We start from the raw sequence: 21816 nt of genomic DNA on the forward strand, positions 1-21816 counted from the left end.
GTTGAAGGTGTCAGCTTGAATAACAGTTCAATAACAAGTTTGTTAGAAATGTATTATGTACAAAATATTATCCTGTTCAACTGAAAAGAGAATATATTCTCCGAGACTATAGTGGTGAAGAGGCACGAAAGATTAGGAAACGATACTTATCCTCTCCCACCAAATGCCAAAGAAGTGACATTTAAAATAAATATGTATCCATCGAATCACTTCATGTAAAATTTTATTGGGAAAATAACTTGTTTTCTGTGAGCGATATTGAGACGGTTGAACATGTTTTCTTTCAGTGTCACCCGATTAATAATTTTTGGCTGACTTTTCAATGCTGGCTTCAATGTAAAGGTATATTGCTGCACCCATTAAATGAAATGTCAATTAAAGCTGGAACATTTTTAAAGGAAAAAAAAAGTAGAGTTCTTGATAAATAACTTGGTTGAACATTGTAAACATTTTATTCATATTTGTAAGTATTTAAAGGTCAAACCCCACATCAACGGTTGGAAAAATGAGCTTAAGCTGTTTGCTATCTCTTCAATGCATGACTAAGGAAAATGCCAAGAGACTCTTATTTGTTAAGCTTACATTCCCTACTTGACTAGAAAGACCCCCACTATCTTTAGTTTTCTTTGTTATGTTTTGTTGTATATATTGTCTCTACCTCAAAGTTGTCAACACTTTTTTGACAAATGTACAAACACATTGTGCCTTGATTGTATAACTATTGTACAATAAAAAAAAAACTTGTAAGCTTTGTGTTTCACTATACAGAGAATTTATATTATGTATATAATTTTCATATTTAATATATGACACCAGCCCATTGATCTCTTAACTTTGGCTCCCTTTGTTGGCATACTGATCAGGGATTACCAGCATCAATTTCATGACTCCAACCTTAAATAGGCTTTAGGTCCTCTATGTATTTATGTATGTCTAATCTAAGAGAATAACTTGAATTGAAGAGAATCATTGGATGTCTGTCTAATCATTACATAATTAATGTATGTTATGTTTGTGTAGATATTTAGAAACATGTTCTTTTGTTGGCCAACAGAATAGATAGAGAATATATATACATTATATAGATTGCTCATTGTGTGAATAGCCTTTTTACAGTGTTATGTTAATAGACCTAAAACTGCTCTTCTGTGCCTGGATAATATTTAAATTAAAGTTGAATCCTCACAGTGATGAGTCATCTTTTTCATTAAAAGTTTTTTCTAGGAAACATTTACAGGACCTGTATTTTGTTCTGTAACCACCAGCCAAAGCGCTTCTCACTTTGCAAACTCCTATTGATGTTTTGCTGCCTTTGGCAAACATTTTCCTCTTCAGAAGAATTCATCTTCATCAGAATTATGGCAGGATTGGCAGGCAGGCTGTTGGCAAAACCAGTTTATTGTGAGTACAGAGTAAAGAATAATGTTTTAATTCAGTGTCAAGCAAGCAGGCTCAGATCAAATCCACAAACATTTATAAGCCCCCCTTGAGCAATATCAGGTGGCATTAGGGGGCCCAAGGAGACAAAAAGCTGATGAATTGAATTAATCTCCCCTCCTGTGATGGATGGGCCTGTTCGCAGGGGGCTGGAAAATGTGAGTATTGTTCATCTGTCACTCAGATTGCCATGTCCCTCTATGATTTGTGCCTGGGTTGTGAAGGCCACAAGTGGCCAAAAGAACTCCCTCTCTCCTTCTCACTCGTCTTACCGCTTTTTTCCCAGGAATTCACAGCCTTTCAATTGCCTCCACCCCCACAATGATATCCAAACAGCCAGATGCAGAAAAACAAGCCTTCTCTCAGGACAAGCAAACATAAATATGTGTCATTCTTGCTTTATTTTAAATACAGTTTGTAGGGTTACATTGTAGTTTGGACCAAGTCATACTTTGCAAAAGGTGAGTAATTACATTATGGAGCATAATGTAATTTGAGAAAAATTAAAAAATAGTAATGTATTCGCCACAATATAATAAAATGTATTTACATTTTCTTTCCATATGGTAACACAAAACTGGATTTTGCCTGTAATTGAAAATAAACTGAACATGAAGAGTCCAATAAAAAGAAAGAAAAGTCTGCATAATACATTATGTCAAGAGAAGCTGCTGAAAAAGTATGTATTTTGATGTCTATATGCATATTTGGCGTTGCTACAAGGTTATGTTGAAATGATTGTCCTTGGTTGTCTGAGCTTATTATGCATTTTTCTGTTCCATTAAATATGTCTTGAACGCAGAGAAAGTCATGTGATGCCTCAATTTATTTTCACAATGTCGATCGTCATCTTCTTGCTTTAACTGTAAGGTCCAGTACAGAATGGAGGAGGCTGGCTTTTAACTGGGACTCTCATTTGAGTTGCATTGTTTGGGGTTCCAACCTTTAAGAAAATGAATGTTTTAATCTGAGATAATATGTTTTATTTAACCCTGCATGTTCAAAATGATAGAGTACATATAAAGTTATCTATGTTGCTCAACATCTTATATTAAAAAACAAAATATAACGGGGGGGGGGGCAACGTACTTGGCTCTGAGTCTTTAGACTCCATTGTTTCTCTCAAGCACCTGCCCCTTCAAAGGCATCTGCCCCTCTAAAGGAACAGGTGCTAAAAGGTGATTCAATAGAGAAAACAGAGCTCTTTTTTTACCGCTTTTGTGCTATGTGTAGATTACAAGTTGAGATAAGATAATAGCTGCTGACTGAGAGCAGAGGATACTGGAGAGGACTGAATAGAAGGTATTGCAGTAGCTGTTGTAAATGAATACTGTAGGCAGTGCCTTTAGACCAGGGGTCAGCAACCTTTTTTAATATAAAGTGTCATTTTAAAATGTTGTTGTTAATCAGTGTGCCATGTCAGTATTAAGCCTGCCATCATCTACCATGAGATGAAGGAAGAAAAAAGTAATTAAAATCATCCTGAGGGGAACATAAATGTGTACCAAATTTCATGGCAATCCATCCAATAATTGTCGAGATATCTCACTCAAAACCACATGGGGGTGCTGAAAAAAAAAGTGAAGGGATCACCAAAGTTTGTAGGATTTATCCACTGGGAAGTCTGTACAAAAGTTGGTGCCAACCCAATCCATCCTGTGGATGTTGAGATATTTTACAGAATATTTCAGTCTGGACCAAAGTGGTGGACTGACCGACAGGCCAACATTGACATCTCTAGAGGCATGCTGCTAACATTACTAAAGATTATTGCTTTCATTTGTCATTTGACACACACAAGGGCAGACTGAACAGGATCCCTTAAAATAACATAAACTAAAATGATCAGACACAATCATTAGTAATAGGCAATGGGCCATAATTTTATTAGCTACAAGGGTGGTTACTATAGTGCTCCTCCTCCTCCTCCTCCTCCTCTCTCTCTCTCTCTCTCTCTCTCTCTCAAACATACACACACACACACACACACACACACACACACACACACACACACACACACACACACACACACACACACACACACACATACACACAGCTCTCAGTGCCCCCCTTTAGTAAAGGACTATGTTTGTGGAAAGGCCACTTTAAGGGCACTAACTGAAATGTTTAACGCTCACTGGTCGATTTATTGAGGTCAGCAGAAGGCTACGTTTTGAGAAACAGAAGAGTGGGCTATGTTTGGATTGATTTTCATGAATGATTTTATGCTGTGAGCAAAAGAGAAACAAAAGACAATCACAGCACATCAAATCACGCCACAAAAGAAATGAGGCAAGGCCACATAAAAAATGAAGGGCAAGGCCAGTGCTGTGTCACTGAGCATTAAACTAATAAATACCAGTTTCTGTCTCTGAAACGTGAAGACAAAGAGCATGGAGAATTCTGCTGGATTATGCTATTAGGTTGATATGATCAAGTTCTTTACTCTGGAGGGATGTAAAAAAACACACTACTGGTATTGTAGTGAATTTTTTTGAAATAGTTTCTTTAGAAAATAAAGGCAAGCATCGTACAATCAATTGAAACAAGTCAAAAGACAATAAATACAATATTTAAGCTAATAATGCAGTTCAAACTACATAATAATTGGCACAAAAGACAGAAATAACTACTATACATACCTGGTATTATGGACAACAACCAGTGGTCTTTAAGATCATTTTGGCAACCTCAAAATACAGCATACATCTGTAAATCAGGACCTTTATATTGAAAGAATGACACAAGGAATAATTCTAATTTATGTGGATCAATATGTATTGGCTCAATAAAGATTAGAGCCAATAAAAGAACAACATGACAGCTTTTGATTCAACAAAGAAGCCGTCAGTGTTGATTCCTGATTTGACATTGTACTGCATGATACAGGCGATATGCTCGGTATGCTGGCAGAGCACTCTCTCTCCTCTACTCTCTCTCTGTGAAATGAATTAGGAGAACATGAAAACTGAGCAGACCTTCAGCAATACATTATGTATGAGGAGCTTGAAGGCTCCTACTGAATTCTGTTCAGGTGGCATCAGAGGGTGCAGCCAAGTGGAAATGCTGGCTGGTCACTTAAAGCACACTATCTGTGGTAATATTTCTACATGAAAGCGCAGCATGCGGCTTAGGCTATATTCTTTTACTTGCAGGTTGAAATGTGCAATACAACCAGGTTTCTATAGTGGCCACAGAGGAGGTTTACTGGGGCAACAGGGGATTAAAGGCCTTGCTCTAACCTTCAGGCTATCTCATACCCTTGCAATTTGCAATTTAAATTAAAATCTATATATTTTTTTCCCATCTTGCACTTGATTTACTAGTTACAGTATTCCTGCTGTAATCATCCTCGTCCTTTAACGTAAGAGGGGGCTTGCAGCACACACATCATCTGTGTATCAGTGAGTTTGACAGCTTGACATCATTTCAAAATCAGATAACGTACCATATGATTCCTCATCTGTGTTGTTATGAGATAACATCTAATTTCCCTTCTCTCGAGTAATCTTACAAAGACGTCTGCTCATCGTGAAATCAATATGCTGCGGAAACAACATTACAACAGTCTTCACAGTGCTTGAGTGAAGCATTCGAGATCACAGATGACCATGCACACACTGGCGGACGCAGAGACACACACATGTACACATACACACTGTCACCTCCAGTGTGTCCTTTGATATAACCAGACTAATTAAAAAGCACAAAAAGCACAAAAGTGATCAGTGTAATTTAATTGTGTCTTGCCCAGAGACAAATCTTTGGCACGTTGAGAAATGTGCATAAAATCGCACAAGAGCAGAACCAGTATCAGGATGAATTATACAGTACTGGGTGTAGTGGGTTCACACGGGGGAGAGGATCGTGGTCAATGGAGGGCATCCTTTGCCAACAGACAGACAGTACACTACAGTCATTAGCAGCAAAGTACAGAGGGAGAGAACATCTATCATCACAGGGCAGGAAAGGAAAAAGAAATATATCAGAATATGTCATTGTCCAAGATGTCAAGGTATTTAAATAAATTACAAAATTGCTTACCTCATTATGGCACTAGAGGGTGATCACCAAAGTCAGGAGCATTTATCCTTTGGGGGCCATGATTGTGAGCCAATCCATCAAGTAATTGTTGAGATATTTCAATAAATAAAAAAACCATCAACCTGCAGGTGATGCTAAAGGAAACGTCAGGGGATCATCAATGTCGGTATGATTCATTCTCTGGGGAAAATGAATATCTGTACAAAATTTCAAAGCAATCCATGCAATAGATATTTCAGTCTCAACCAAAGTGTTGGAGTAACTGACTGTCATTGCCACCCAAAGACCCATAATAGCATGGCTGGACATACACTGGTTCTAACTTCTTAAATGTCAGGATTTGAGGCTTTGTTCTGTTTTATATTGTTGTAAATTGAACATATTTGGGTTTTGGACTGTTGATCAGATAAAGGAAGATGTCACATTGGGCTCTTGGAGCGTGTGAAGGCCATTTTTAAAAAAAAATATCTCCTACCATTACATTTACCATATTAATCGTGAAAATACTCAACAGACTATTTGATGATGAAAATAATCGGTAGCTGTGGCTGACCCAGTAACAGGAAAAGAAATTAGATAGACACAAAACAAACAAATAAGGGCAAAAACACAGAAGCATATTCTAGCTAACATGCAGTTGGAGATTTACAGTAGATATACAATAAACTGACAGGCAGACAAACAATTAGACATCTCCTTTGGAGAGCAAAATCAGAAGTGGACTGGACAGTTAGAAAACCACAACAATGAGCATATGACAGTCTCAGAAGAGACCTACAGATGTTCTGTGATTTAAAGTATCTCCCTCCTTCTCTCTCTCTCTCTCGCTGGCACTGCTATAATTTTCCTGGGTGTGAATGATGGATGAGGCAGTGTCAGCCCATGTTCATTATAATGCACCCCATCTATTCTTCTCAGCCAGACTCTCCGCGCTCCAGGAAATGCCAGAGAGGTATTGGAGCCGCAGAGAGAGGAGAAACTCTCATCTGATTTTATGGAGAGAATTTGCTGTTAGGTGTGCGTTAACTTAGCACACGGTGATCCATCAATCACTAATGAAGATACTGCGAGGCCACTGCTTGTTCTAAAAAGAAACACATCCCTCTCTGGGTATGAACGATAAAAACCCTTCGCTGTCCATGCAAGCATAATCCCTTGCAATATGCTTGTCCTAAATTAATAATGAGCACTCCAACAGTTAGCTGTATGCAAAACATGTAGAAAAACATGTAGAAGCCGTGTTTGTCGCCACGAGCTATTTGTTATGTATTAAAGGCCATGAAAACCTGTTTTCTCAACCAGCATCTTACTACGAGCGATGGGACCCTACAAAAACAAACAGTTTTCTGCCAAATTTGAAACAGTTTTCGTACTTTTACATTCAAGATTTTTATATTTTATGTTCTCTTCACAACAAGTGGCCGGAGCTCTGTTAGAAAAGGTGATGTCACTTACGTTTATACACCAATCAGGATTTAGCAACATTTAAATCAAAATTATGACATGTGTGTTGTGCTGTCAATCCAATTTGGTCAAACCATGCCCTGAGAGAACTGGATTGGTTTGTTACTTTGTTTAATTTATATATGCATACTTGGAGAACTAGATGTGTCAGAGTTTGTATAAAAGCATGAATTATCTAATTATGCTAACCCAACCGACGCTATTTGGTCAGTTAGCCTAACTTAACTTAATTATTGGCGTAACCTTTTGTAATTTGAGGTAAGCGTTGTTATTGTGAAATATAATTCAACATTTTTCTAGTTTAATTAGTATTACACTGTTATTCAATTAAGTGTCAGGTCTGATGTGTCTTGACTCTAAACGGATGATAGCCTATATTAGCACCTTTGTCAGTTAGCTACGTAACTGTTACGACTCACAGTTACTGGGTGTAAATATTTTATAAATGTCTACATGAGAATTAGTTGTGTAAAACTCCACTTAGTAAACTTATGGCTACTGATTTATCACATTATAAATAGTAGCTTACCTACGGATGATAACTTTAGCTTTTTATAGTTTGTTGCTGTTGTTTTTAAAATTTGTAATAATGTTTTTAGGTGTGTTAATAAACTCCAAAGATTATAAAATCTTTAGACAGTTCAGTTTTTTGTTACTTAGCAGTTTCAACTCTGATTAATATTATTAAATAACTGACAAATGCGTTTTAAAGGACACAAAGACAAAACTAAATCTTTTAACAAAGTGAAACATTCACTGAGAACAGTGAATGTTTCACTTTGTTAAAAGATTTAGTTTTGATTTGGTTTTTTGTTATTAAAATAGTAAATAACCTATTTTATGTTTTGCAAAAAGACTTGTGAATACACGTCTGCATTTTGTGACGTCTGTGAGTATATGTTCATATACTGCACCTTTTCAGCTTATATGACAGGATACTAAATGAAAGACCCACACGTACTTTAACAGAGCCACACATTGAACACACACACTAATGCTCATCCACTCCACCCCGTACAAGACTTAACACATTGTCTAGACAAACACATTATCTCATATCTACAGTAAAGCACCTTTTCTCCTCATACACAGATCAAGTCAGTGGGGGCCTAATGAGAAGAAACATGTGGCATATTGAAATAGATTTATACAAACTGATAGCATTTCATCCTATTAGCTCCACCCCAAGTGATGCCAAACTGTGTGCCAGAGTCTTTTGAAAGCCTTTAAGGATGTATTGAACAAAAGAGTGTCTCCAAATGAGTTCTTGATCATTCCTGGAGCAAAGGGATCAATAACCGCCAGGCTAAGCCCTCGCTCATCCATCTGATTCATATCTTTTCCATCCTGCTTTTCAGAAGTAAGAGGAATCACTGGACTAAAGGCTCCCTCTCTGTGGCAATATGTACCAGCAGCAAGCTGTTACCCTAAAATACGTAAAGCTCTATAAAGGTAGGTCAGTGCTGTTTTCTAAAGATGTATGGCAGCAAAAAGAATATACAGTTGTCTATAAATAGCTCTGTCAGAGGTAACATCTTTTACATGTACAGCCTGGGACAGCCTATATAAATTATAAAACAGACATCAAACTACTGCCACTATGCATCCATTTATAAACATCCCATTGTGGCGGGTTGATGTTCAAATGTGTCTCTAAGAAAATGTGAAACTCCCAATGCTGCAACATACAAATAAGTATGTTGCAGCATGCATCAAGGATTTAGCTGACTACAATGGTTCTAATAGTCCTTCACTCAAATGCCAATGCTCAATAGAAAACCTGGCAGGGAAGGTAAACCTCTCCTGTCACTGTTTGGAACTAATTTAGTCTTAAACATAGTTTCAGATGAGTCTTCCTGCAGTCACACTGATAAATAAATAAATCCCTGGGAAGATAGCCTGATAATAGGATAAAGGTTAATTTTCACAGAGGGAAATGTAATGTTTTTCTGTGAGAGAAAATGTAATTGAGGGATAAAAAGCATATTGACTGAATAAACTATTGAATCTTTTATAGGCCTTTAGGGGGATCCATGTGCAGAGGTCTGTAGCTATTGACTATTAATTTTCCTATTTATTCATGACTACAGTTCTATTTGAGATAAAAACAGTCTGCAGAGTTTAGAAAAACATTCCCTTATCGGTCAAAAGAGAATAAAGTTAACAAATGTAAGGACATAAAGCTAAAACCAGAAACCAGGAAATCCAGTTACATTTGTAGTCCAAACATAAAGAAAATCCAAGCAGCTGTAGCATATATTTATTATAAAATAAATTATTGATAACAACACTAATATTTGATGCACTGACTCCTGGATGGCCTCTTCTGTGTACCTCAGGAAACGGCGGCTGTATTAATAATCTTTTGTTCTTCAGCTAAAGGGCACCACCTGCAATCCTCCAGAACAGAAAGAACAATTGAAGCTTTTATAGATAGTGTAAACAAAACCTCCAACAATACGACTACATAAATATAACAATGCATCACACATCACTGCATAGTTAGGATATAATAAGCTCCATATCTAGGACACTATGGTCAAGTCTCCAGTATTATTTCTAAGAATTTTGGGGGGGTTTAGCAACGTTGGGGTGGAGTATTTTTTAGACTCAGTACATTTAAATGGCATTAGTTTTAGACCAACAAAATGATTAAAGAAAAAAATCTGTATTTCTCCACCAGAATTGTATGTTTGGAAATAACTTGAATGGTTTATTTCATAGTCTGTAACTTCCTAATACATTCTTGGAGAGAACTCTGATGTCCTCTGGTGATTTAGTTAGAGGGACCATAGAGACATAGTTCTAGTAAAGGTGAGTTAAACTTTAGTTAGATGAGTTTATAAGCATTCGTTGATTTTAAGAGGGACTCCCTTGAAAGACCTGCTCCATTGAAACCTGCATTACATGATATTTCACCTTATACTGTTTATATGTCGAATGTGTTAGCACACAGTTGCTTTTTTACACACCCAGCAGATACGGAGCAACATTAGCATTTATTTGGAGTCATGTTTCTGGCCACTTCATGAATGCTATCAGATATTCACTCTACTTTCAGCTCTGTTTTTGGCCTCCACCAACTCCTGAGAAAAATATCTGTCTCTTTAACTGCTAAATGCTCCAAATTGTTCACCAGCTAGTCTCTAACTGTGTTTCTATACTGTTTGGATTTTAGAGCTTTTTAGCAGAGAATAGCTGCCTGCTGAGGCCAAAAAACGAGGTTGATGCAAGAAGTGAGACCAAGCTGCAACATCCGGGCATGAAAAGTGAAGCCAGTTAGACCAGCATTCTTTCTAATGGCCAGCAGGGGGCAACTCCACTGGTTGCCAAAAGAAGTCTAATTGTATAGAAGTCTATGAGAAAACGACCCTACTCTTCCCTTGATTTATTACCTCAGTGAACGTAAAACTTCTGGCTCCAAAATAGAAAACAACAAACAGGATTCGCGGCGGCCAAAATGACAATCTCGAGGCCTCATAATGGTGGTCCACAAACCAATGGTTGATGCCACAGAGGCTACGTTCACTTCTTTTTATACAGTCTATGAGTGAGACCGAACCAGAACGTTAAAGCTGCCGGCCGCAAAACAAAATGACCTGAAAAACACAACAAGGGAGAGGAACTGTACCTTCAGGTGATAATTTACTGTGGGGTTGTCACTATACAGTAAGTGATGCCTTTCACAGCAAACACTATTTCAAAAAAACGGTTTCTTTCTATTAATAAATATGAACATATTATTTAGTGCAGCTTTAAACTAAATTGAACAGCTAACTCAACAGATAAAATATAAACCAAACAAATAATAATAAAATCTATAGGGTGTCTTGGAGGCAGGGGTGGGGGGGGGGACCTACCTCATCATGACCTCAATATCTAAAATCTTGGCTATGGCCCTGGATAGAACCAATTTGGATAATTTGCAGTTAAATCAATGCTTGATTTAAATTCCTATCAGTTTGTCACCTGTGCTTCTTTTTTCTTCTTCTCAAATAGCCTACTAAAGTGTTATGATGTGGGGAATTTGGTGAGTGTAAGACTAACCTACATAGATGCCTCTTATGAAACACAGTGGGAGCTCAGTAAGTCTTGCTGACCTCTATTCTGTCACATCCTCTGTTGTGAGAACATAGTTCCATTATGTAACCAATGCATCACAGAGACACCATACAGCGATGAAAAAAACCATCATAAAATAATCTTTCTTCAAGCACTTTTAATAGGCAGATGTCAAGAAACAGCAAAGATACATCCAACAACAAACTGCTGACTGTCAGCGCGCACGACAGGCACGGCGTCTCCAGCATCGTATTCACTCTCATATCAAAGATCATAAACAGTGCTGTAATCCCACACTTTGATCACGTGAGCACAAACTTGGCCAAATGGGAAGGCGAGTCTCGGTAGTAGCCTACCATGGGTAGTACGCTTCCGACCGCCATTACATTGCAATGCGTTGGTAGGCTGGGCCATCGTGCGCGAAAAAATGCTACAGCGGCGCTTGGCGTAAAGCAAACAGACACAGAGGGTGAGGATGACACACGCAGGCTACAGCTACACGCACACTTATGTACCGGTAGCCTATAATAACACGCTCCGAGAGATCAACAACGAGGAAAAGGAGTCGCCGCTGAGGAAACCGTCCACGTTTGAGGATTTAATTCAATAATCAAATCATTTCCCGAGGAGGAAGATTCGCTTCTAAGTGTCGTGGTGGTTTATAAAGAAAAACAATCTGCAGCATGCAAAATATTCGTTATGTCAATGATCGGCGCCAGACAAGGACTGTCACTTTAGCTTGAACTGTGCATTTAAAAAAAAAAAAAAATCTGATATTTTTTTGTGCAACATTGAGGCTGTTGTGGCCGCGAGAGGACGTTTCGTAATGATATAAAACTGAAAGGAAGGAAGGATTTTTTTCAAACCTCGGTCTACAGAAGCCTGCTTGTCGTTTTCCTGGTGGTGGAGTATAAGAATAGTTTTTCTTGTCTGAACGCTTTGACTCATGCTTCGGGGCTACATGGGAACCCGCTCGACTTTGTCCGCCCTGCCACAGAGGAGCACCGGGGGCTTTTCTTTTTCAGCGACCCTTCGTCTGCGGTCCGTTTAATTGAAGAGCAACAGAGGGGATTACACATTCCTGTTCGCAGCGCCTGTTTTGTGTGAGGCAGACTGGGTTACATTGTGAGAGGAACGGTTGTGGTAAGAAAGAAGGCTATAAATAGCTCATGCAATTCTCGAAAACTATCACAAGTGGTGCATCAGCTTGTGGAGCAGACGGAATCAGATATCCTGCATGTAAGGTCTCGGCTTTAGTTAATTGTTTTGCAGAGCGGCGAACGTGTGATATATATATATATATATATATTTATTTTTTTTTTAAAGAAGTTTTGACTCTTAATTTCGCCTTTTTTGGAACTGTTCCTCGGCGCGGAAGAAAAGGAGTCGTTTCCCCATGGATTATGCTCATTTAATGATGAAACTAACAGCGGAAAGATTGATATGGAAACAGGCTGATCTTCCTCTGTGTGTTGATTGAAATGGATACATTTTTGTGCGCTCCGTCTTTGACAATGCTCACATTTGGAACCGCCTGACCTGGTTTGTAACAATGTTTTGATTCCTCACACACGCTTGGATTTACATTAGCCTACAACGTTATATCCGCTGGGGCTTCATGGATACATTCTGCACTTCTTTTTAAATACGCCCATTCCTCTGCCTAACCATCCCGAGTCTATTATCTGGACCTCTTGTGAGGTTATAAGCCTGCCTGTTTTGGCAGGCTCGTACGGGAACCGATTTGTCAGCCCTGCTCGGTGTTTGATACCGATGTAGGATTTCGACATGCCCAGCGCTGACGACCCCAACGGCGGATGATTATGACTACAACAGCGAATTGGGTGGCTAACGGGGCAAGCCTTGAGGACTGCCACTCCAACATCTTCTCTCTGGTAGGCTACAGTATCCATAAACCATGCTCGTCAAAGACACGCGAGCCAGTTGTGATTGACAAGTCATAAGACCGTGGGAGGCACGCTTAAATGTGTGTCTGCTGTACAAAGGTAAACCGTAGCTGATGTCGTTATTAGGTAATCATTAACACGGCAGGTTAATGGTCCAAAACCACCATATTTCCTCTCTACGGCGTTTATAATTAGACATTTCAGCCCAGAGGCTAAAATCTACGTGATTTAAAAAGAACAACCGTTTATTATCTGATTCCAAGCCAAAACATATATCATAACGCTTTACATACACATTTCAAATGCTACCAAAACAAACTGACCACTTATTTGGCATGTGTTTGCAGTTTTGGCATGGGTTTAGCAGATAAACAAATGATAAACACTAATTTCCCCCTAGCTCTTGCCCTTATCCTCCCCTTTTAAACAATCATTTCAGTGGAACTCTGTTGCATTGCCAAGCAACTAACTTGGAAAGAAGGCGTACTACTGCCTCTGTCAACTATTTCTACAGCCAGAGAATTATTATTTCTACTGGTTGTCTGATATTCAGCGAATACTACTGTAGTTGTGCTGATATACAAAAAATGGCTTACCAGTTTAATTATGGGAAGAATAGGGATGATTGTGTTTGAATGTGAACTGAGCAGCACACAAAAGCTATTTTTCAGATACAAATTGATGCAATAATAATGTCTCCCACAAAGGAAGGTTAATAAGATTTTGACAGACTGCTGCATGTATCAAGCACACAGCGGAAACAACACTTTCACACTGAAAAAGGTGTTTTTTGGACTCCACAGGCAGTATCATTTTTGCAGTCGTCATTGGTTTTGGGGGTGGAGGAGATTGAGCAGTGTGTTTTCACAGTTTTCATCCTGCTATCAGCGAGTTAACTGTCTTACTGTACTACAACAGGCAGCCAAGTGGAAAGGCATGCGGTAGACTGAGCTCAGGCACAGGCTGCTGAGAACCACAACAACATAGGGGTCCTGAGGGCTTTTTAGGTGATCATGCAGGTCGTCCACCAGCAACAGCAGCTGACCCCTGCTACGCTACACAGGTTACACCAAAGCTAAAGCAAAAGAAAAACGTGTCACATGTTAGGATTTAGATTTTCTTTTTGGTGGATAGAGAGGAGAAAGAAACTTTGTCGTTATCACACAGCTTGCAGAAATCTCAAACGTTTGAAACAAAGCACTGGCAGTTCTATCTCCTCATGTTTTTCATTAGTGTTTTGTGACTGTAAGCAGGGAGAGATGGATTCAAAATAGTATCCTAAGCTACTGAAAAGCATCTTCTTTGAATTTTTGTGCACAGACGCTGAAATAAATGTAAAAGCGCTCCAGTATCAGCCGTCTTAAATTCTCTCAGTCTGACATGTAACAGTCGAAAGCAGTGATTACGTCTCTGTCAACGTCTCAGTCGAAAAGTTATTCCCTCGTCGAACAAGCTTTCATTCACTCGCCGTGGTGTTGTTGGCCATGGTGCTGGCCCTGTGAACATCCCTTTCAAACTGAGACCATCCATCAGCTGGCTTGTTGAGAATATTTATGACTGGCTAGTGCCACAGCGGTTGCTCACTGGCAGGGCTCCTACAGGGAAGTCCAAGACTGAACAAAACACTAATGACACTCCAAGTGTCCTGGTTACAGGATACGACTGAGACAAAGAGACTGTGGGGACAGAAAGACAGACAGAGAGATGCAGATTGCATCCCTCTGTCTGACAGAAAATTAATTGAGAACAATTTTGATATTCTATTAATAATTGGAGATTTGTGTCTAGAAAAAATATCAAACATGCTTTTCTCTGTTTTTATTGTAAATGGAATACCTTTTGGGGGTTTTGGCCAACTTTCAGCAATTTGAGGATATCACCTTTGTTTCCAGGAAACTGATGGGTATTTTTATACGTTTTTCTGACGTTTTATAGACTAAACAATGGTTCAATCAATAGAAAAAACATGATAATATATAGGCTATTAGCTGCAAGCATAACCCCTGTGGTTGCTATTTCTTAACCTCTTCATCCAGGTCATGATGGCTGTCTTTTTACATAAAGGTCCCTTGGCTAACCAGCGAGCACTCTGGTCTGACAGCCTGCAAAACAGTATTCCAACATGCACTAACCTCGGTCCTGGCACAGATATACCGGCTGTTATTGCATCCCACATCAATAAAAAGTGCCTTTAGAAAGCATAAGTGCCCATACTGTGGGACTTTATGGGGACGCAGCAGATTACTGTCATGGGCTCTGTGAGGCCGGTGTCACATACTTGAGATCGCTGCCATCACACAACCCACAAAACAACTGTCTTGTGTTGCTGGTGATCATCCATCTGTAACAGAATGCAAACAAGACTCTTGTAAGTGGGAGAAAAGATCTGAGTTGGTGTGCTGCTAAGTTGAAGTGGCAAAGGAGGAGGGAAGGGTGGAGGACGAGAGGAGAAACAGAGGAATGTTTTCAGCCGAAGGAGTGTGTGAGACTGCAGCGGAATCTGTTTTCATTTTAGGAAAGTATTATGACTGATGTGCATTTCCTGACTGCTAGCCTCAGCCTATTTGAGAGAGAAATGGTGAGATTGAGACAGAGCAAGAGAGAAAATTAAAGAGGGAGGAACGTAATGAGAGAGAGGGAGAGAGAAAACAGTCATCTTTCTGTGGACTGGGCCGGTTCTTACTATGCCGACTCGAGCCAGAGTCCCAGCCTGAATATGAAATACATGGAGACAGTCAAGAGCCTCACAACTGTGTGTGTGTGTGTGTGTGTGTGTGTGTGTGTGTGTGTGTGTGTGTGTGTGTGTGTGTGTGCACTGTAAATCATCTAGACTCTGGAGACAAACTTCAAACACCCATCACATTATGCACACACAGACAAATACACACACAGATGCATCCACCGACACGGAGAGGGGAAAAAATAAACACCCATATGCACACACAAACATATGTATCACAAATGCAACACACATGCACGCACCAAATCTTCCACCACACTCCCATTTTTTATCTCCTTTATTTAGGTTGCGAATACATCCTATATCCCAAGGACGCAGGCTTGTACAAACATAGGCAGCGCCCTTAATTAAAGGACTTCCTCTGTCCCCTCGACAGAGTGCAACACTGGTAATTAAGTGTCCTCAAGTGGAGGTCTAATGTGATCAACTAAGAGGGGCTCATTAGCCAAACTGTATTCCAATAGAGATCTTGCATGTATAATAATGATGCTACTGTCGGCATGGAAATAAAGTGCTAAGAGATGAAGCAGAGGGAATACCATTAACAGCAGTGTCTTGATTTATGGCAGGTGAGTGGCCGTGCCTTGTAAGAAGAAGCAGGTAATCAGGGGTGGTGCCTGTTTAATATAGGCTGTGTGCATTTCCTTGTCATTAATGGTGGTGGATATTGCAAGGAGGCTCAGGGATGAGAGAGAGGCAGTGGTTGGATGAAGTGTGTGTCATGATACAAAGGGCCAAAGAATCAGTCAAGTTGGAGGTCATACTGTAAATGGCTGGGAATCGTTTGTGCTGATACAATACCCGAGTGTTGGTATTAAAAGTTATTTTCGACATCTTTGAGAAATGTGAACATCTTTCCTTTACAAACCTCTTTGTTACATTAAACAAAAAAGGCCAAATTTCTCAAATGAAGTTCTCAAATCTTAAACTAGAGTCTGACAAATAAATTGATGGTAAGCTACATGTAATTCTGGCCGATATATTGGATATTGTAGATATGTTGGTATTGGAGCATATGTTGATAGGTAACAATACATTGCTGTAGAGAATTGCAAACACTGTCATTTAGAAACAGTGTTAGAGTTTATTTTTAAACTTTAAAATGTCTTGATCACAATACTTTGATAACCAGATTTAAAGTATTCTGTTTATTTATATTATGGCTATATGTAAAAATATCATCGGATTTTTGTATCCACTGTCTGTCAGGCTAGCAATATTCTATATTTTGGTTATTGTCAACAATTCTCATAAAAGACCAAATGTTTTTTTTTTTTTTTTTTTAGTTTCTAAAAAGTAAATATAGACTTTCTTTAAAAAAAAAAAGGCTATGTGATTTGACGAAATAATCTACAGTGCCCGTGTTCATTGTAAAGTAAAGGAGCCACTCAGGTCAGCGCTGTGACTCGTTGTGTGTGTGTATTTTTAATCGTTTTTGGACAACAATGGAAGTCTAAGGCACAGAGGAATAAGATGCATCCAGCTTTGGCCACAATTTTAAGCAGGATCAATTTATTGTTATTTTTGTCATTTACACAGGATTTCTTGACAATTAGAAGATTAAAGATGATCACCAGATGCATCATTTTAAGGAACTATCTGATAAGTAAACATCACTATGAATCTGCCAGCTGTTGGTACTTGATATACATATTATTGAGATATCTAAGGATGACATTGAAACCATGCCAGTGTCCTCTGACACAAGGAGAGGATCGGTCCAGGTTTCCAAACATCACCCCCAGTCTTCGCTGCGTGCCCTATGGAGCAGCTCCATCTGGCTGCTTCTCACTCAACAGTCCACCCCCTACGCCCAACCTGTGCTTTTGGCTTCGCTCTCTTGCAATTTTGACAGCTAGCACTGTCTTCACCTTGAGTCTGTGTGTGGCGCCTCCCACTAATCTGCCCCTGTCACTGCTGTGGGAATCCCTTGTCATCGCAATAGGACACAACCCGGCACCGGCCCACCTGTGTGAACATGGCATTCTCTATGTCAGACGCACATACAGGGCCCTTTAAATAGTTTGCTGCCATATCAAAATGATTTGTGAATAAGGATTACTCACTCGTGCCTCTGTTTTTACTACACATCTCTTTTTTTATGAAAGTCTCCCAGAGTGTAGTCATGGATCTTATCTTAGCAGTAGGCTTGTCAGGGCCCTGCCACAGAGGTGAAGAATGGTTCAAAGATGGACAGGAAGGAGGGAGGGGAGGGAAGAGTGAGGGAACCACCGCTGGTCCCGGAGCTGGAAATGGGACGGGATGGGCAGGAGTATTTTGGAGCATGGTGGCTTGAGTGTGAAATATGTAAGCCCTGCATTGCCAGCTGTGTTCTATTCTTAGCGCCCGCTGGTGTTCCTGCATGTGTGCAGGGTGACAGAAGGCTGAGTGGGTAAGAAGGATTGGTAGGAATGAGCAGTAGCTGGTGCCACCAAGTGCTTGTAATTGCTGAAAAGTTAGCTAGTATCTGGCGCATGCACTGAGAGACAGATAAATAGATAGATATGTACAGTGCTGCTGTTACTGTGTTTTAATTATGCTGAGTATCATCACCAAAATGTACTTCGACTTACTCCTGTAAGCAGCAATTTAATGTTGTTGCTGGTTGAGGTGGAGCTAATTGGATACTTTACATATCCTGTTGGGTGATGATCATTTATGTTTTGTACTGCAAAGAAAACCTTTCTTAAAAAGCTATATTCATTAGTTATTAATATTGTTAATAATAATAACTTTTATTTATATAGCGCCTTTCATGAAACCCAAGGACACTGTGGCTAAGCTAAAGAGGTCGTAGGCTGTGGCAAACAGGTGGTGTTTCAGGAGTTTTTTTTTTTTTAAATGTCCAGGGATGTAGCATTTTGGATATCTGCAGGGAGGGTGTTCCAGAGGGATGGGGCTGCCACACTAAAGGCTCTGTCTCCGAAGGTACAGAGTCTGGTGTGGGGAATGGAGAGCAGGCCAGTGTCTGAGGACAGCAGGTTTCGGGGTGGGGTGTATGGATGGAGGAGGTCGGAGAGGTACTGTGGGGCCAGGGCATGGAGGGATTTGTAGGTGAGAAGGAGGATTTTATATGTGATGCGCTCCCACGTCTTGGTGTGGGTGAGGACCCTGGCGGCATATTGACTCTCTTTAGTAATAAGTTTAAATAGAAATCTGTTTCAGGAATTTCCTAGGAATCCAAATAAGAGAGCTCACTGCACTGTAGTCAAGAAAATTAGGCCTACACTTGACACTTCTCACTTGTTTTAAGAAAATATGATTTTTAGAACTCAATTATAGACAGAATCACTTGGTAAGGTTTGAGACTTTTACAATGTGTGCAGTATGTACAGAAAAGTTACTGGGAATTATAGCTGATAATAAATGCAGTGCAGTAAATAGTGCAATATTCTCCTCTAATATATAGTGGAGTCGTAGTAGTAAGTAGTAAGAAGTATTGTTTTAAGCAGTATAACATGGAAATACTCAAGTAAAGAACAAATGCATTAGAATAATTGTGCTTTGTGTTATTTTCCACCATTGATGAATTTAGTTGTTCCATCTCATGTCGCGAGACACATTTCCCACCAAACGGTGGTGTTTCTCCCTTATGGATTAACACCACTTTCCTCCAAACTATTACATTTTGGATGTGTGTTGCTACACTACCTCTGGTCTGAACCCATAGTCTGAGGCCTGTTGTCTGATTGGTAGATACATTCCAGAAACAGATAAAACTTGTTTTCGATGATGATGCTGCTGCTCTCTGTGCCATCACACAATCTGTTTGCAATCTCTTCAGCTGACTGCAGACACCTTGACAAAGAGAATTTCTTTAAAGGGAGATACTGCCCTGCTTGTTACTGGGCAAATATTTCCTGCAAGCCAGACAGCTTTGCCAATATCATGGTTGGCTGGGATTCAATTGCAGTTAAAGCACACTTAGGTTAAAGGGTGTCTTTTAGAGCTGCAACACAAGGGGAGACAGAAAACATTAATTTTGGCTGCTGTGTTGTTGCAAATCCTAATTATCATGTGTCCGTGTTCCATTGAGAGATTATCTGCGACCAATCAGACGGGTACTTGATGAGAACAAACACATTATGTGCAGACTGCTGATTTACAGCCGTTTGTGGTGCATTGATTCTCCCTGCGCTGCCAAACGGCGATCTCTCTCATCTAGAATTAGGCAGACACCCATGATTTTTCAGATGCTAATGAAAATTTGTACAGCTCAATTTCAGTCCTGGCTTGCCTCACAGAATAAATGGATGTGGCAGTATAGAAGTGAGACACAAGGGTTTTATAGAGTATTTACCAGGCATGAAAGAGTGTACATGGGCACGGTGGTGTTGGCAAAGATATGAACATGCTATGGCACCATTGTATCTTGTGTGTGTGTGTGTGTGTGTGTGTGTGTGTGTGTGTGTGTGTGTGTGTGTGTGTGTGTGTGTGTGTGTGTGTGTGTGCGCGTGTGTGTGTGTGTCTTCTAGTGTTAAAGCTCTGATTGGCTGCCACTCCCACTTAGTAAGCAAACAACAGATTACAGACAGTAGCCAGGTGAGTTGCAGGCTGATACCTGTTCAGGTGTGACCTATGGTGAGGTTAATGGCTTGGCCCTGCCACACACACACACACACACACACACACACACACACACACACACACACGCATGCAGAAACAGGCATTGTGCTGCTTTCCAGTTTTTCTCCTTTTATATTTTGTTTATCTGGTGTGTAATGAAACAAGGAGAAGTCATGCTGATGTATGCAACCCTGTCATTTTATCTGAAATGGCATCCCTGTGGAAAAAATCAATGCAGGAAATTACAAGCCAAATTAGATATTTTTCATACCGCTTATGCTCCATTTGCCCAATTTAAGGAACAATCAGACTATTGACTACTTGTAGGCATTTCAGAAGCCTCCATGCAGTGCTAATTGTACAATTACTGTGTCAAATTCTGGTAATCCCAGGACTTTCCTGATGCATGTATGACGTGCTCGATAATATCTTCAGCCAAATTTGAGCGTATGAATTCCAACTGTAAGGGAACAAATGGAGTTGGAATGTAGCTGTGCTCAGGAGAGACAACATACAACGTTGTGCAAGTACACTCCTTTTTGATTTTTAGAGTAAAGAAAGAGACCACTGAAGTGCTTGAAATATTTTATTTTCACTGTAACCCTGGAGACAGAAATCTCAAAAATTTAATACCTTGCTGAATTCTTATAGATGTTGTATGTTGCCTAGCAACTGTTTAAAAAAAATGTTAGTTTCTCAGTTTTGTGTCTTTTGTCTGTGTCTTGCGCTCATTTTTTCCTCCCTGTGGCTTGTCACGGTTAATTAAGTTACGCCAGAGACACTAGTAAAGCAGAAACTGATTTATTTATTTGCACGTTAATAATTTAGGCTAAGCAGGGCCACTGCTTGTCCCATAACGCTTTAAAAGCAGCCTGACTCTGCAGCTTTGTGTTGTTTTATTTGCCAATGGCTGGGGATCTTGTCAGCCGTTTGAGATGCTGCAGTGCACTGTACACAATGTCTTGCTGTCCTTATTGGTCTTCCGCTGCTGTCGCCTCCTGCCTCCCGCCTCCTGCCTCCCGCCTCTCTTTGTGTCAGGTGAGGAGTCATGGCTTGATGGAGGCTTTCTGCAGCGTGATTGGCAGGTCTATCCGTCACTCAGCCCAGGGGACTCTCGCTGCTCTAATTAGGTCGCTTGGCTTGCTCACCTCCCAGGGCTGGATGCTACAGCAGAACACATATCAAATGACGGTCCCTTGTTTTGTAGGGACTTGTAAAGGTGGCAGCAGAAGGCAGAGGAAAGGCATCTGTTTAGTGTCTGCAGCCCCAGAGGCCTTCTTTCTACACCTGTTTGGTGCTTTTGTGTTGCTCTCGCTCCCTCACAAGTGCAGTAATGTGCATCACTCTTCATTTGTGGTGTAAAATGTCAGAGGGGAGCACGACACCTTGTGGGTTAATTTGATTTCAGTGGGTTAATTGATGAAGGGGGAGTCGTTGCCTGTTCTGATTCCTGCCACTGCCTCTTCTAACTGGTGACTTCTCACTGCTGACTTAACAGCACAGCCACCCCATCCTTCATGGTCTTTGTTCATATTAGTTTTTTTGCACTGATGTTTCATTAAACTGCTTCAACTTGCCAGCACTAAATAGTGTAAT

General features: G+C 40.0%; 1 protein-coding gene across 6 annotated transcripts in view; it reads left to right on the top strand.

Moving 5' to 3' along the window:
• The first annotated feature begins 11377 nt into the window (after nucleotides 1-11377).
• LOC116034974 (mediator of RNA polymerase II transcription subunit 13-like) overlaps nucleotides 11378-21816 on the top strand; it is a 74247-nt gene continuing 63808 nt past the window's right edge. For 4 of the 6 annotated variants that reach the window (XM_031277807.2, XM_031277809.2, XM_031277812.2 and 1 more), the window contains exon 1: nucleotides 11378-12902. In XM_031277807.2, coding sequence (XP_031133667.1) covers nucleotides 12825-12902 — 78 coding nt within the window. In that variant the 5' untranslated portion in view covers nucleotides 11378-12824. The remainder of the gene's footprint in view (nucleotides 12903-21816) is intronic. The other 2 variants (XM_031277811.2, XM_031277813.2) reach the window with 2 other exon arrangements.

Source organism: Sander lucioperca, chromosome 1, assembly GCF_008315115.2.
Source record: "Sander lucioperca isolate FBNREF2018 chromosome 1, SLUC_FBN_1.2, whole genome shotgun sequence".
In the NCBI taxonomy this organism is placed as follows: Eukaryota; Metazoa; Chordata; class Actinopteri; order Perciformes; family Percidae; genus Sander; species Sander lucioperca.